Raw genomic sequence first — 16781 nt, forward strand, 5'->3', positions numbered from 1 at the left:
TGGTGATGGGACAGCCAGGACAACACCTGCCCTGCAGTGTGCATTTCTATGGCAGTGGTGGCATGAGGATGCTCGGGCTCCAGGAGTGCCCTCAGAGCCATTGGGTTTTCTGGGCATCTGCGTCCAGTGCAGATGTACAGCTCCTACATGGGGAAAGGGACTTGTTTGCAGGAGGATGTATTGCTCACTCCTCCAAACCAAAGACCTGTGGGGAGCCCAAAACACACCACGCGTTGCCCCATCTCTCTGCTCAATTAATAATCTGCATCGAGACGATGCTCAGCAAGCCCGGCATGGGAGGCATATAGCACCCAACCCTTGCGTGCTGGGGATGGGGCAGCCCTCCTGCCCAGCTCTGAATTTATGGTCGCGTGGGAAGGGACGCGTGAGAGCTGCCTGATTGACTTCAGTGCCTTGCCCTAAGTTGCTGCCAGTGTGAGTTGTGCCTGGGGTTGTTTTTTGGTTTGCTTTCACGCTGAGAGAGCTCTCCGACCGCAGTCCTCAGGTGGGGAAGGCAAAGCTCCCGAGGAACGCTCAGCTCTTAATTTACCCAAATGCACCGTGGTTTGGCTGCGGGTACCGCGGAGGCAGCGAAGGCCAGGAGTAAATAGATCGAGAAAATCTATCAAACGGAATGAAAAAGCCACGTTCTCAGAGAACATTTTAATTCCTCTTTTTATTCCCTTTCCCCGGTTCTTCCGTGCCAAGCGTAAGTCAGCGCCGCGGACCGGAGCTCCCCAGCCTTCGTGCTTCTTGTGGAGGGAGGGAGCCAGGCAGGAAATAAATAATTGCAATGACTGCACTGTGTTTTCAAGGCACTTGTAGGATTTACAGCTGCTTATCCAAATGTTCCCTTCTCTTCCTGCGTGCTGGCTCGCCGTCTCTGGCTCTTTCTCTTCTTCCTCTCTCGGTGTGTGCCGGCCGCTCTCCCCCGCCGTGGCGGTGTATATCACACTGGGATGGCTCGAGGGCTGTGCTGACAAGCCAAACTGTCAGCAAATTTTACAGCTTCATCTCCAATCCTGGGCGAGCGGGGGATGCGGGAAGCCTTTGCGGCGCGTGGAGGTCAAACCTAATGGGATTTTCATCTGCGCCTCCCCAGAGCCATGGGGGAAAAATAGAAAGGAAAATAGGCAGCGCCGTCTTCTGAGGAATCTTGCCATGATGGGGGATGCAGGCGGTGGTGGGAGGGTTGCACTGCCTTGGTGTGCAGCGTGTGTGGGGCGTGCAGTGCCCATAGCAGCTGTAGGGGGGATGGTGATGATGCTCCCATCCACTTTTGGGAGCTCTGTGTGTGTGTTGGCACTGGGTTGGTGACCTTCCTGCTCTTCTTTCGCAGGTGTACCGTGGATGACAGGGTGACGCGGGTAGCGTGGTTGAACCGCAGCACCATCCTGTATGCTGGCAATGACAAGTGGTCCATAGACAACCGCGTGGTCATCCTCTCCAACACCAAAACCCAGTACAGCATCAAGATCCACAACGTGGATGTGTACGATGAGGGGCCCTACACCTGCTCTGTGCAGACAGACAATCACCCCAAGACGTCGCGCGTCCACCTCATCGTGCAAGGTAAGTCCTAACGTTCACGGTGCTGGCTTTGAGCTGAGTGTTGAAGAAGAGTGCCAGAGGGTTTGGAGGCCCTCTTGGTGATGGAGATTTTGGGTGGTCAGTGGCATGGGGCAGGGATCTGTGCAAGTGTTTGCTGCGTCTGGGAGGAGATGAACTCAGGTTGCCCATGGCTTGCTGTGTTGTGTGGTTGTGGCACGGGGAGGAGAACACCTGGAAACTGAAAGTGAGGCTGGCATCCCCCTTTTCCTACCGTGTGGCTCAGTTTGCTGCACTGGGGAGTTGTTTGTAAGATGCTTCTGGAAGGCTGAAGGCAAAGAACTGTCAGATGTGGTGGAGAAATGGATTCAGAGAGTACAGGGAATCAAAGAGCACAGAGAAATGGATTCAGAGAGCACAGGGCCATAGGAAAGATGGCAGATGGTTTGTGGGGGGGCTTCAATGATCTTTTGGCATGGAGCTTCATAGGAGAGCGTGTTGGCATAGCAGCTGGTGTTGGTTTCAAAATTGGCATCCTCAGATCTCATCATCTGGGGGATTCGTGGTGCTGGCAGATCAGGGTGCCTATAGCAGCATGGGCTGCAGTGAGGTGTTTGGGGGCCTTTCTTACACCAAACATGTCTTTGCCTTGGTCAGATGTTGGCCTCTCAGCTTGCCTATCTCACCCTAGCACGCATGCTGCTTCCCAACCTTCCCACCTGCCAACATTGCCAATGGAAGCAGACCAAGGACCACTTGGAGGCATGATGTGTGGGAACCAAGCTCAAGCCCACCAGTGAGGTGGACCCCATAGAGTGCTGGGGCTGAGCCAGTTATGAAGCACACTGGCATATTTCCAGGGGGATCTTGGTTTGCTGGAGGTCACCACCAGGCTCCCCAGCTCTGGTGGATGGTGCCTCTGATCCTGGCTCCTTTGCAGCAGCTATCAGCTTTTGTCCAGTCTGTAGATTAATTTTTCAGAGTTAGTGTTAGTTCAGGTTAGATAAAGATAATGAAAGTTTCCTAATCCTCTTAAAGAAGATTTATCTGGCTGAGTAGAAAGCTCTCAGAATACAATAAAGCGTGTATAAAACCAGGACCTAATCTTTTCTTTAATTTCAAACAGCTGATGGGTATTGATTTTGCAATGAGCAAATCTGTAAAATTTCTCAGCCTCAACATGTCTCTGAGAAGCCCCCAACACGGATATGTATATATTTATGTATCTTTCTCATTTGGAAGAGGCAGGGTTCGATACGGCCACCGATCAAAGCAGGGAAAACCTCACCCAGCCTGTCAGCTCTCCTGCGAGGTGTGAGAGATGGGCGACTTGCTGCTTCCACGGGCTGCTATGTGCCTGTTTGCTGCCAAATCTCCATAGGAGTTTGTAGTGGGGCTCTGCTCTGAGCGTGCTGGGCTGTCCTGGGGTGCTGGTGGTGCAGAGAGGGGAGGGTGTCGCTTGGAAAGAAGGGAGCAGAAAGATATCAGAGCATTCCCTCCTCCCCCCTTAGCGATTTGCGTACCAGCCGCCCGTCTGCAAAGCTTAATCTGTTTACCCTGTCTGCTCACTAATAGTGCTAATCCATCCAGTTAACACCTGTGAAGCATCCGAGCTCTTTCTGCCTGGTGGAATGACACCCACCTCACCCCTCGCCCTGCAGAGGCTCGGGATGGATGGCTTTGGTCACACACAGCAGAGCCTGCTCTTGGCTCCTACCACCCCAAACGTTCCTTCCCTGAGGTTCTGGTGGCATCAGGGCTGGTCAGGTTGTGCAGCATGCAGGGCTGCTGCTGGTTCTGCCCATGGAGCACAGGCTTTTCCGTGTGCTGTATGAGCAAACAGCCTGAAATGAGCATGAGAGCAAGAGAGATTACATCTCCTCCTCTTCTTTTCCCCTCTTCATGCTCCGGCTCGTAATAAATCTCCAGCACCTAACACCCAATATCTTGCCTCGTAAAATCCCCGTGCGATTATCTTATCTCATTAAAGCAAGGCCAAAAATCCTTTTATTCCACAAAGATGTTGGTGGTGCCAAGTGCTGGTGCTTGGAGTGTGCTGCAGCGGAGGAGAGCGTGGGCAGAGCAGCCTGCAATGCACCTCCAAGGCTCAGAGGGGCAAAGCAAGGGATGGTCGCATCCAGAGCACTTGTCTGGTCCCCAGGGATGGGACCACCACCTTATATTGGTCAGAGCTGTCCCAATGTCAAATGTGGGTTCAGGACTCCCTCTGCAGAGCAGGCACTGTCCTGGTGGCACTCCCCACCCAAGCAGGCAGTAAGGACCAGTTAGCATCCGTGTTCAGGTCAATTAATTTATATTTGTATTTTGCAACAACTAAAAGTTGCCCGGATAGATTATTGATTCTTTGTCCCTGTATTCAATTTGGTTTTAATTGCGCTACTGCAGGGCCAGACCTTCCCTCCTAGCAACCCGGCGATAAATCTGCCAGCGAGTCACAATCAACAGTAAATGTGTCTCTTCGTGTCGTTATTAATATGTCTCTGGGATTGGTTCATTACAGCAGTTAACAGCACTTTGTAAGAGCGGGGATGGCGGGAGGCCAGGCAGCTTTTTTTCTCTCCCTGTGACGACAGGATGGAGGCTGATAGGCACGTGTGTGGTGTTTTGGTGCTTTGGGGGGGGGGTTGCAAACACAGGGAGAGCTGAGATTTCATGTGGTGTAAGAGAGAACGAGCTGCCTAATCCCTCTCTTATCATAAAGAGCTTGAAATGAGGATGCTGTTGGGCCGTTGCTGGAGCAAGGAAACACAAACAGAGCTTGTAGGGGTGAATGGGAGGGGAGTCTGCGTAGCAGAGCAGTTCTGATGGCACTAATGACACCAAAGGAGCTGTAATTTCTCTGTCAGAGCAATTAGTAGAAAGCAGAGAGTTTTGCCTGCATTGAACTGTTGACGAATGTAGCCAGTAGATGTGAAGGCAGGCTGCTCCAGAGTGATGGGTGCTGGGGAGCCCTGCTGTCCCCAGGTGCAGCCCTGTTCCCAGAGGTGCAGTGTGCCAGGATGGGCCAGGAGACCCTGCAGAATGGTTTTGGTGCCAGGAGCAACAGGCAGGGCATAGCTGTGCTTCCTTGACATGGGCTGCTGCAGCAGCCAGGGGGTGTTTCTGCCTTGAGCGCAGAGCTTGGAATCAGTGATGTGGTTGAGACTGTAGATCTTAAAGAATAAGGCAGGTTTCCTTCTGGGAGTGGAGGCTGGGGATGGGAGTGAGGGGAAGGCAGCAGCAGAAGGGCTGGTGGGGCACAGGGAGTGGTAAGAGGTGGGAGGAGGTGATGGGAAATCAGGCAGCAGGAGTGAGATGGAGCCTCTCCCGAGCACAATGAACAGTTAAACAAGAGGTTGCAGCGATGCTGCAGAAGCGAGGCATGGTTGGGTGGTGTCACTGATGCAGCAGAGCATCCTGCAGGCACGATGGGGGACTTTCTTCCATGGTTTTGCATCAGGTCCGGAGAAATGCAGAGCGGGGTTTGGGCTGAGACCTCGGGGATATCTTCTAACAGGGAGGAAGTCCCCATTTGCAGGTATTTCTGAACACTTCCTGGCTCTTGCTACTCTGTGTTTGGGCCAAAGCAGCTTTGCATAGCGTGGTATTGCTCCGGGATCGGAGAGCTGCAGCTGGTGGAGATCTCAGCAGTGATCCCCGGTGCTGCCCACCCCTACCCAACAGTGGTCTTTTGTACTCTTCAGATGTCCTCTGTTTTTGATTTATTTGGAGAACCCTCCTCTGTTCTGCCTTAATCCCGCTCACCATAGATTTTTCATTAAAGCCTCTCCCAGCTGTCTGCATCGTTACTGTTAGTTTCTGGTCGGTGCAATCCATTTTCCTGTCTGGGCGTTTTGCTGCTTTCCTCTCCCCATGGGCAGGATGGCTTCTGAAGGACCACAGCCTTTGTTCTTGGCAGCAGAGAGCCGGGTGTGCATCTCTTTTCAGCAGTACCCCTCGAATCCACGTAAAGGCAGTGCCCTGAACCAGGTCCCGTGTCAATAGTTGCATCCTCTGCCTTTCAACGTGGCGCTGACAACAGCTGTAACTCTTCAGCGAGCTTCTCTCAAGCAAATGGAGTCTTTATTTTTTCCTTCTTCCCAATAACAACCCACTTCTTCTCGACTCTCTGAAAGGGCAGCCCCCCCACACCAGCCTCATTGAGCTGTTCTCCCCTAAGACAGGCTGTGCTGCAGGCCCCCCCCTCCACCTCCGATTGCACAAGTGATGCTTTTAAACTTGCTTTTATCGTGCTACCTTTGATATCCAGGCAGGAGCTGAGACTGTGATACTTATTAAAACCTTACCGGGAGGCTGTGTGGCAAATAGCAAAGCAAGGGGAGCAGCTCAGTTGTAGTAGAGCTGATAAAATGCTGTACGTGCAGAAAGTGCTTCACACGAGTGTCAGTGGTTTTGCTTATTATTAGGGCGCAGGAGAGTTTGACATGAGGGTTGTGCACGTGGTGAACAGCAGCTGCAGCTCAGCCTGGAGAATGAGCAGGGCAGGATGTGGCCTCTGCAGCAGGCTCACTGCTGCCCTTGGGTGCTTTATCTGCACTTGGGATGCTAAGGATCAGAATCAGGAAGGTTGGAACCCCCACTGTGCCCACTGACCACATCCCTGTATCACATCCCTGTGGTTCTTGAACGCCTCCAGGGATGGTGACTGCATCACTTCCCTGGGCAGCTGTGCCAGTGCCTGACCACTTGCTTGCTCCTTAATGGGTTATTATTTTTGTCTGCTTAAGAGAAAAGGCAATAATGAGGAAGACAGAGACTGAACAGCGGAGCCGGGTGAAGTGCTTGCAGCTGGGGCATGTTTGAGAAGGAGCCTGGGGGTCCCTCTGCCCATGGAGGTGGTCCACAGGGGCCTTATCCAATACCCTCTAGTGGAGGATAAATGGAGTTTATCCATCCAGGATAGCAATGTCCAGCTTCTGTTTGTCCAGTGCAAAAGTGGTTCCTGCTGCATTGTGTGTTGTGCAGGGATCAAGAGCTTGCAAGGAATGGATCACACGCTGTGCTTGGGGCACATCTCTGCCTTGCTGGGTGATGCCTGGTGTGTGAAGCAAACTGTTCCTTCCCTACCCATCCCGAATGCACCTCTTATTATGGTATGGTGCCCATGGGCTCTGCTCTGGCAGTGAGAGTGCCAGGAGGTGCTCCTCTCCTCACCCTGAGCTTTTCAGAGGCTCAGCCCATGTCCTTTGTACCTACCCAAGCTTCTCTTGGCATTTTTGGAAAAAGTGCACCAAAAATGATGTGTGTTGGCTGAGTTTTCAGGCTAAGGTGGCCCAGCAATGGGCGGAGGAGGCTCCTTGTTTGCTTTTCTCTCCTCTCAGTGCTGCAGCCATTCATCAGGTGGGCCAGCAAACGGCACAGCGAAGTTTGGACACACTTATCCGAGTGCATCTTCCCCTTCATCGCTCCTCGGGGTCTCATTTGGTGCTTTGTTGATGACTGTTTGGAGGTTTGGCTCCGGCTGCACTGGGTTAATCGTCCTGGTGGGGAAAAGCGAAACAGTGATTTTTAAGCAGAAAACTCTTCCGTAGTTTGGCTTCGTAGCAGTGGGGATGGAGTGCAGGAAAATAGAGAAAAATCAAAAGGCTTTTAAGAGGAAAAGGGAAAAAAAATCACTTAGGCTGGAAAGAAGTCTTCCCAGCAGGAGCACAAGGCAAGAACACATAATGTCCATGGCAGTTAAACTAATGTTTCACATTTCCTTCTCTGGGGGTATTTGCACAGGTGGGGGTGAGGATGGAAGGGGCCTGAGCCATTTGCTGAGCGGTTTATTGAACTACACACTGGATGGCACAAGAGGGGAAAAAACGAACCATGAGCAACTGCAGGGGGAAAATCAATTGGCACGTGCACTGTTAGAGAGAACAAGTGGGAGATGCTGCTTTTTCATTCCAAAGTAGGGGGGCTCTGGAAACTGCCACGTAAGGGAGGAGAAATCTTTGCAAGTGGCCAAAATGTGGAGTGAGTCTCGTGATAGCATCGTGCTGCAAGAGGTGGGGGCTGGAGAGGGGTGGTGGCAGCAGGAGAGGAGCTGCTGGAGCATGCAGTGAGGTGCCATTGCAGAGGGGAAATGCTTTCTCTAAGGATGAGCTCATAATACAGCCTTCACCTGGTTCTCCCCAGGTCAGAAGAGCTCATGTCTCTCCTTGAGCCCATAGATGGCAAAATAGGTAGGTGTGAAAACAACTGGAGTTCAAAGATGAGGATGGCTCAGAGGAAAACAGGAAGGGTAGAAATGAATGAAGAGTAAGATAACTGGAGGGGAAAGAGGAGAGAAGAGAAGCCCAGAGACTTGTACTACGAAGGGAAGAGAGAACAAAGTGTGTGCATGCAGGAAAGTGCCCAGAAAAAAAAAGAGCAGAAGACAACAAAGGAGAAAAACGAAAGAATAATGAAGGCATAAAGAGGGGGGAGGTCTTGAAAGAGAAAGAGCCGGGCTTGCAGGAAGAGCCGCCACCCTGGTGTGAATGGCTACATTGGGAAGGGAAATGGGCATTGGGTTTGCTAAGGGTGGTACTGTGAGATGCCCTGGAGGAGGTAGGATTTCAGCTGTACAGAGGGGTTGGGTCTTGTTCAGTGGAATTAAGGACATGGGGACTCATGAATTTGCATCTGTAAATGCATCAGCAGTCTGGGTGTTGGAGCAGGAAAGTCACACGTGCGTGGTTGTAGGTGGGGGATGAAGGGCAGAGCAGTGTGGGGAGCAACCAAAGGGTTACAGGAAGATGCTGAATGCTGGGGAATCAGTGCTGCAGTGGCACGTGTTGGGAACCTGAGGCTTTTGAGCTGAAAAGAGAGCAAAATGTCCTTAGAGTGGCTGGGAGAGAACACCAGCCTGAAATCTAGCTGGGTATAGGGAGAAGGCTGTGACTTTCAGCCATAGGGGGTGATGCGAAAGCATCCTCAGGCTCCTAAAAAAGGAAGGGAAAGCCCCAAAAAGCAGCTGGCAGTGAGCAGGTCAGAGCAGCAGGATGTGCTGCGGGCATCAGGAGCTGACAGAACAAAAGAGTGTCAGCAGCTGGATTAATTACTGCAAAAAGCAAAAAATGGCAGAGCGGGGGGAGGACGGGAGAAGTTGTTTCCCCATTATATTCCCAAACAGAAAGAACGTTTTTATCGCGCACACAAATAGCTCCCTGGGAAGCACTTTTGCTTCCTAATTGTTCATAAATTTACTGACAGGTGGTTACACAGTAGGTATAACACTCTGAGTTTTGTTTTTATTGCTTGCACCGTCTCAGTGCGAAGACGTGGAGAAAAAGGGTGCGTGGTATGCAGGTGGGAGATGCTGCATAGTGAAGGCAGCTCTACGCCCATGCTTTAATTTTGTAGCTGTTTCGTTTGCTCGTGGTCTCTGGTACACTCAGATTGTGGTTTTGAATCGGTGGTGGGGTCTTTAATGGCGTGTTTATCCCACTGCTTTGCCCCATTGAGTGTGACTGCAGCCCGAAGGTGTCGTGGTCCGACCATGCATGGTGCTGGGGGTGTCCACATCCCCCAGAAGAGGGGCAGGAAGGGATATGAGAGGCAGCTGGAGATATGGGACATGCCATGTGATGCTTCCAGGCTCCTAAGGTGTCTGGATGAGGCTGTGAGAGGCGTGGCTTAGTGGCATGGTGGGGATGATTCGACAGTTGGATGTGATGATCGTAGTGGTCATTTCCAACCTTAAGGATTCTGTGATTCCCCATAGGTTGCTTGTGGTCAGTTTTCTTCTCTCCCCTTGGCTGCACTTGGATTGTTTTCAGGAAGAGAGGCATGAGATGTGGTCACTGAGGGAGTATCAGCCAGGCAGGGAAACCTCATCTGTGCTGTGGAGATGATTTGTTTGAAGCATGTGGGTTGTGGTGATTGCCCAGCCTGCACCTTGTGAGGTGTGCTTTACCTGGGAAAGCACTGGGAGGGCAGCATTTATGGGTAGGAGAAGGGAAAGGGGAAACTTCCCCCCAGATAGAGCATTTTTAGAGTGTGCAAGGTGACGGCATGATGTGCTGCTCTCTGGGCTGAGAAATTTGATGAAAACCATCCTGGTGCCCAACCTGTAGCTGTCAGATGTGCTTAATCTAGTGTTGATAAAATCAATGCCGACGAGCATCGTGGTTCATCAGAATGGGGTTGATGAGAGGTGGTAATCCTGGCTGTCAACAAGCAGCACTTTGGTTAAAGCCTTAATGTGCCCCTTCCCAGGGTGCCAGGCAGGACATTGAGTGCATGTATGTGGGGTCCCTCTTGGTGGGCAGCCCTGGGTGGGCTGCATGGGTGGGTCTGCATCTCTGTGTGCTGGATGGGCTGTCCCAGAAGGGCTCTGTCCCTGCAGGGTGTCTGGGAAGCCATCCAGGTGTGCGTCCTGATGCTTCAAATCAGCTGTCCATCCTCGTCTGGCAGTAACGAGAGGGAGATATGTGAATAGCAATGGGAAGAGATGAGAGGTCCATAAATACTGGAGAATAAATAAAAGCATTAACATTTAATGAAAGAGGGCGGCAGCTCTCCTGTCAGATCTGTCCCTGGAAAGAGGAAAAGGAGGGGCTGGGGGGGGAGGGAGCAGGAGGTGCTTTTGTAACCAGGGCAGCACATGGGGACCTCAGGAAGCACGTGCAGTTTGTGTGTGGTATTCAAGGATGCCCACATCTGGCATCACTGCGTGTTGCTCCGCTGGTGCCAGCTGTAGGCAGACACCATCCCTGTCCCGAGCTGTGTATGAGAGGGGGCCTAAAATGTCAAGATCCAAGCAGGTGTTGGACACCCAGATGTTGCATCTGGGTTGCGTTGAAAGGTGCTGCCCTAAAGGTCTGTCTGTGTGCAGGGTGGCCGCAGCAGGAGCCAAAAGGCACCCTGGAGAAAATCCAGCAGAAGGAGGGATGCACAAAGTGAGCAGCAGTGTCCTGTGCCACTTTGCATGGGTAAAACAGGTCAGCTCGCCTCTTGGAGTGCTGTTTTGGGGCAAAAAAGCCACCAAGCACACCCGAGTGACCCCATGCTGTGCCAGCAAATAGGGCAGGGCGTTCATGGATGCCCAGTGGTGTGCAGAGCCCATAGGCACCCATCTTATCCCATCTTCTCCCAGATTGAGAAGAGGTCTCTTGGAGTGGTTTAGGAGCTAATGATCCGGAGGGACATCAGTGGCTCAGCCTCCCAGCTCTGTGCGTGCGGCGTTAATGATCTCACAGCTAAAAACAGTCAGCTTGAGGCAGCGAGCGTTGCTGGTGGGGATCTGGGATACAGAGTGGCCAAAAGCCAAGCCAGCTCCTGTCTGTTTGCACGCTTCTGTGTCGCTCTGAGTCAATAAGCAGGCAGTAATTACCGAAGAGCCGCCTCTCAGTGCACAGATTAGCAGGGGAAGGCCATGCCCCTTGCAACAGCCATCCCCCGTCATCGCTGGGTGTCTTGCAGCATCTCCAGCCATTTTGCAAGGAGTTTGCTGCAGAACAGGAGCAAAGCTGAGCCCGGAGGATCGGGGCAGCCCTGGCGTTCGGCAGGGTTTGGGGGCGAGGGGAGGCACAGGGTTTTACAGCCCCCAAGGGCATCAGCAGGAACCGCTGTGCGGCCGTCTCCTGTACCCAGTGTAAAACATTAATCGGCGCGTCGGGCAGTGCGGGTCTTGAGCAGTAAAGGAAGGAGATAAATCACGGGCTTATTGTTATTGAATTTAGTGGCATCACTTTCACATTCAATTTCTCTCGCCCGCTTTCCGAACAAACAAGAAATTACAGCCCAAATGTATTTTTTTGGCCTGGCGAACGTTATGCATTAACTTCCCCCTGATTAATATTACACGGGATGGAGGCAATGCTCCGTGGGCCACGCACTGCTCTGGTGAGAGCACGGGATTTGCTGCACATCCAATGTGCTCTTAGTAGTGGTCTTTTAAATAGAAAACAAGACTGTTAATAAGGGGATAGAGTTCCCGTGATGCTGGTTTGCTTTACCTCTGTAGCTGGCATCCACATTGGTGTGACCTCAGTGTGGTTGGAGCCAGAGCTGTGTTTTGGTGGCTCTCTCTGGGAAGCTGTGTCTTGTACCAATGGCAGTGTAGTTTGGGCAGCATCTATGCCCCAGTTTTGGGCAGCACCTGTGCCTCTCAACGAACTGAGGGAGCTGGTTTAGTGGGCATGGTGGTGATGGGTTGACTTGATGATCTTAATGGTCTTTTCCATTCTATGATCTCACCCCTTTTCCCTTGAGTATCTTATTATTGGTGTGTTGTGAGGTACGTTTGGGCTAACGAGGCAAGGCAAGGTGAGCTGCAGTAAAGTGCATTACATGTGTCAGGAGATGGCACTCCATGTCCCTGCCTGAACGCCGGCCCCGGTTTTGCTGCTTCTCTGACTGCTAGCAGGTTTGCCCTGGGATCGTTTATTATGTTCTATATTTAGTGACAGGAGTGTCATAAAGCTGGATATTAGCTGCATACGGGATGTAGGACAAGGAGAGGGCCCTCAGTGGCTATTGCAAAAAATCAAAGATAGCCAAAAAATAGCTTGCTGTCAGCAGGTAAATGAATAGCAATGATAGTACCCACAGCAGTGCTGTCAGTCCCACTGATCTGCGTAGGTGCTGGGAGGACAGGAGAGCTTTTTGCCTCCGTGGTGATCTCCTGCTATGTGGTTGTGCAGGTGCTGTGGCCTTACCTGCAGCATGCAGGTAATGATGGACTGGCCCTGCAGGTCACTGTTAGACCACTGTCGTGTTTGCTCCCTGTTATCCTGCTCTTAGGTCCTGTTTGCTGTCTGCTGTGTCCCTGCGCAGTCCCAGCTCCCTCCCGCCCTTCTTGTGGCTAAAAGCAAAGGCAATGGCAACCTGCCCTTGAGGCTGCAGCCAGCAGCTGGTGGGATCTATAGAAATGCAATCAGGTCCCTTGGATGTCCTCCTGCCAGTCCATGTAACCTCATAGGCAACGATTGCCGTCGCGGTTGGGTATCGATGCTGGCGATGTCCCTGTGCTCTCAGGGACACCCAGCCCTGTGCATCCCATGGGATCAGCGTGCTGCAAGGGGCCATGCGGTCACACTTCCCGGCCCCTCATAGTCTGGGTTTCTGTCTGTGGCCTGCCTTACGCTGGGGTGCACAGATGAGTTGGGACAACATTGCGATGCATAAGTGTAAGACCGTGTGTGCACACAGAGGCGAACGGCACAGCGCAGCTCTGCTCCATGCCCTGGTTGCTCTGCAGTTCCCGTGTCGTGCAAGCAGCTTTACAAAGAACGTTGTCCCTGGGTGCTGCGAGGAGCAATAGGAGCTCTGATCACACAGGGCTGCTCTGAGCAGCAGCTGGGGACAAACCATGGCAGCGTGCCGCTCGCACTCCCAGCACTAACTACATTTTTCACCGGTTGCTGCCGCACACTTTTCATTTTTGGATTGCCAGTCTCCCCTGAAGGACTCAGACAATCTCCCTCTGCTATAACAGACTGTACTTCTATATTAAAGTGTCAAGTTGCTGGGAAATTTACAGCCTCGCAGGGCCCATCAGGCGGCGGAGGCTCGGCAGCACCCTTGCCATCGGGCTGTGCTGGGGAGCGAGCTGCGAGTGCATGCATGGGGAAGCCCAGCCTTTGTGAGCCCCCCCGGGAGCAAAAGGTGCTCTCAGGCTGAATTTGAACCCCTGCCAAGGCACAGGAACTGCCAGTAGCTGAGCATCAGTAGGACTGGACCAGGCGGTGTTGCTGGTGGATGGTGGAAGGGTGAAGAGCTCCAAATGCAGTTGATGCCTTATGTAGAGGGGCTGTGTCTCGTGGCGTTGGTGGAGATGTGGTGCTGACATTGTCCCTATGGAGAGTGAAATATGCCTGAGAGCATCACTTGGCTGGATGGGCTTATGTGTGCCTTCTTGCATTCACAGCTTAGGCAGAGTTCCCCAGTAGAGATTGCCATAGTCTCTGTGCCCCTCTCAACTACCCCTCCCCTGGAATGCCCCGTCCTTTAGGTAGTATGGTTAGGCTGAGATTGGACTTGATGATCTGGAAGGTCTTTTGCAACCTGAACAATTCTATGGTTTTGTGATTCTTGATCTTTGTTTTCTATCCGGAACCCGATAGGGAGGATGGAGCAGAGGGATCTACCAAGATCCATTTGCACTCATGCCCATTGCTGGGCACTGTGGGGCTGAGATCTCACATCTGCCATGGCCACGGAGGGCTCACGGGCACTGAGCATGGCATAGCCAGCCTGGGATTTGGTTGAGAGAGAGCCCCTTTGCATTGCTGGATCAGCTCCTGGGGAGAGGCATTCACCAGCCCCAAGGCCTGGAGCACCGGTGAATGGCGTCAGCAAACGGGCTTTAATTGCTTTTTGCTGGGATGGGGATTTATGGGCTTGGAGATTGCCAAGTTATTTATTAGATGGAGTATCGGGGGATAGACTAATATAAATCACAATGGCCAGCACTGAATGGAGCAGACAATCAGTAATTTAGAAAGCTTTAATAAAAATGCTAAGATATGAGAGCTGTTGGCAGTCATAATGAGTTGGTTATCATGGGTTGCCTGAAGCGGCAGGCTGGGTGTTATGGGGTGTGCAGACCCTTCCACGCCAGTGACAGGTGGCATTTTCCAGGTGAAGGGTTGGTGGCTGGAGGGGAACTATGGCAGACTCTGGTGTCTTGAGGAGCCTCTATGGGGGTTGCCAGGAGGAATTTCTGTTCTGAAAGGTTGTAGGGGTTGGTCCAGGTTTTCTAGGTTGCCATGTGGTCAATGGGGCCATGCTTTGTGCAGGTCTAAGTGACATCAGAGCAGGGCTGGTGGTGGGGAAAGGGCTGGGAATGTTAGTAGGTCTCCATGAGCCTGTGTGCTGACGGTCCCTTTGTTGTTGTGTCCTGCAGTCCCCCCTCAGATCGTCAACATCTCATCAGACATCACCGTGAATGAAGGCAGCAGTGTGACCCTCATGTGCTTGGCCTTTGGGAGGCCGGAGCCCACTGTCACATGGCGGCACCTCTCTGGGAAAGGTGAGAGAAGGCTTGGGGACCTGCCTGTGCTGAGCGCTGGCTGCAGGAGATGCCAGCTTGGCAAAGGGATGGAGGAGGATGGCAGGGGTGTGCGGGGATTTATGTATAGGTTGGTTTTGGAGCTGGGAGCTGTTGTTGATGGTGCCCCATTTTATCACAGGGCAAGGCTTCGTGAGCGAGGACGAGTACCTGGAGATCACGGGCATCACACGGGAGCAGTCGGGCGAGTACGAGTGCAGTGCTGTCAATGATGTGGCCGTCCCAGATGTCCGGAAAGTCAAAGTCACTGTCAACTGTAAGTGCATGGAATGGGATCCCTGGTGGGGGATGTGGTGGTGGGGCAGGCACGTGGTCCATCCTAGGGACGTGACATGGCATGGCATCCCCACAGACCCGCCGTACATCTCCAATGCCAAGAACACAGGCGCCTCAGTGGGCCAGAAGGGCATCCTGCAGTGCGAGGCCTCGGCCGTCCCCGTGGCAGAGTTTCAGTGGTTCAAGGAGGACACCAGGTGCGGGTGCATGGAGGATGCAGGGTGGGATGGAGGCAGCCAAGGGATCAGCTTGGAGAGAGGCCAGGCTCTTCCTGCTATGGAGGATCCCAGACCTCACGGGGATTTTCAGGTCTTTCTCTCCATGGATAGTGTGGGTATCCCAGGGACAACCCACGGAGGGAGATGGGACTGGAGATGGAGTGAGGTGCTGCTGGGTGGCACAGCGGGGTGAAGGGTGGACCTCATAAGACTGTGGAGGGCAGGGAGGGGGTGCCTGGGGCTGTTTTATATTAACCCATGTAAGGCTTTGAGCAGCATCATCTACGACCCCCTGTGCAGGTTAGCAAATGGGCTGGAGGGCGTGCGGATCGAGAGCAAGGGCCGCCTCTCGACGCTGACCTTCTTCAATGTCTCGGAGAAGGACTATGGCAACTACACGTGTGTGGCCACAAACAAGTTGGGCAACACCAATGCCAGCATCATCCTGTATGGTAGGTGCCCCAATTGTCGCCAGCATCCCCAAACTGGGGACTTGACCCACTGCTGCCAACCTGCCAAGGGGGGAAGAGGGGAACGCAAAGGGACGACAGGGGGAGGGCTTCTGTTTGCATGACGGCATGATCTCATCCTCTCATCACTGCCTTGAACGCTGTCCCTCTTCTTCCTCTTCCCCTGGTGCAGGGCCCGGAGCGGTGCACGACAGTGGCAACGCAGCCTCCCGGGCAGCCGCTGGCCTCTGCCTCTGGGCCACCCTCCTCGCTCGCCTCCTCCTCGACTTTTGATAAGGGAGTGGAGGGTCCCGGGACGGCCGCCCGGGGACTCCTCTCCGTCAGACGGGCACAACGCCGGAGGACGGGGAGCGGCGCCAAAGGGCCGAGGACGGCCACGTCTCCCACCTGCCGGGATCATTCTCGCCGCCAGTTACGCTGTACAGACCCCACCACGTGCCACCAGACTGTCACCCGCCACCGTCGCCTGCCCATCGAAGGGCAATGCTGCACCGAGCCTTGTCTGCCGCCTTGTCCCTCCTTGCATCGAGCCGGCTGCGGGCGATGTGCCCCACGGATGGGGTACAGCGTGGATGGGGCTCCCCGCTGACACCTGGCAGGCGTCTTGGTGACACCGTGTTGGACACGGGTGTGGTGGGTGGGGGCCACCCGGAGCGGTCGCTGGGGACGTCCATCTCGTCGTCACATTGAGACACCTATGCCCAAACAGACCCTGAAGTTGGAGCCCTGCGTCTGCCTTGCACCGTCTCCGTCCTGAATGTGATCTCTCACCACCAAAGCTCCTCCCAGACCATCTCCTCGCTTCTCCATCCCCCGCTGCTTCCCTTCTGCACTGCAGCCCCTCTGCCCTGTGCCCAAGGATGTGTCCCTGCCCAGAGGAAGCTCCTCGGGACCACGGGCACTTGAGATGCTCACTGAATTTCCAGCTCCTTGCTCAATCTGACAGCTAAGGCACTGCAGCACTGGCACTGGGAGGAGGCACTAACCAACACAGGCAAGCACCAGGCAGCAAACAGAGCCCCAGCTGCAGCTCCAACACGCCTGCTGCCACCCCTGTGTGCCAGGAGGTGTGGGACCACAGAGTTCCATCTTATGGGTGCTTCAGGTCTCCCCAAGGGCTCTTCCTACACTGTTCAGGCAAAAACCTCCGCCTGTCCCAGCAGTGGTGTTTGACCATTTGGAGACAGCTCAGGCTCCACTGGAAAAATAATGGCCGTCAATTTGCTACACCTACACAAGAAGGATGCCCTGGTGCCTCCAGCT

General features: G+C 53.4%; 1 protein-coding gene across 1 annotated transcript in view; it reads left to right on the plus strand.

Annotated features, from left to right (window-relative positions):
- LOC306954654 (opioid-binding protein/cell adhesion molecule homolog) overlaps positions 1 to 15791 on the plus strand; it is a gene marked incomplete at both ends in the record, with an annotated part of 84631 nt that extends 68840 nt beyond the window's left edge. The window contains 6 exons of the mRNA XM_079545810.1: positions 1340 to 1572; positions 14390 to 14515; positions 14676 to 14810; positions 14907 to 15027; positions 15349 to 15500; positions 15691 to 15791. Of these exons, the coding sequence (XP_079401936.1) occupies positions 1340 to 1572; positions 14390 to 14515; positions 14676 to 14810; positions 14907 to 15027; positions 15349 to 15500; positions 15691 to 15791 (868 nt within the window). The remainder of the gene's footprint in view (positions 1 to 1339; positions 1573 to 14389; positions 14516 to 14675; positions 14811 to 14906; positions 15028 to 15348; positions 15501 to 15690) is intronic.
- Positions 15792 to 16781: the final 990 nt, after the last annotated feature.

This window comes from Tetrao urogallus, assembly GCF_951394365.1.
Source record: "Tetrao urogallus genome assembly, chromosome: 22".
Classification (NCBI taxonomy): domain Eukaryota; kingdom Metazoa; phylum Chordata; class Aves; order Galliformes; family Phasianidae; genus Tetrao; species Tetrao urogallus.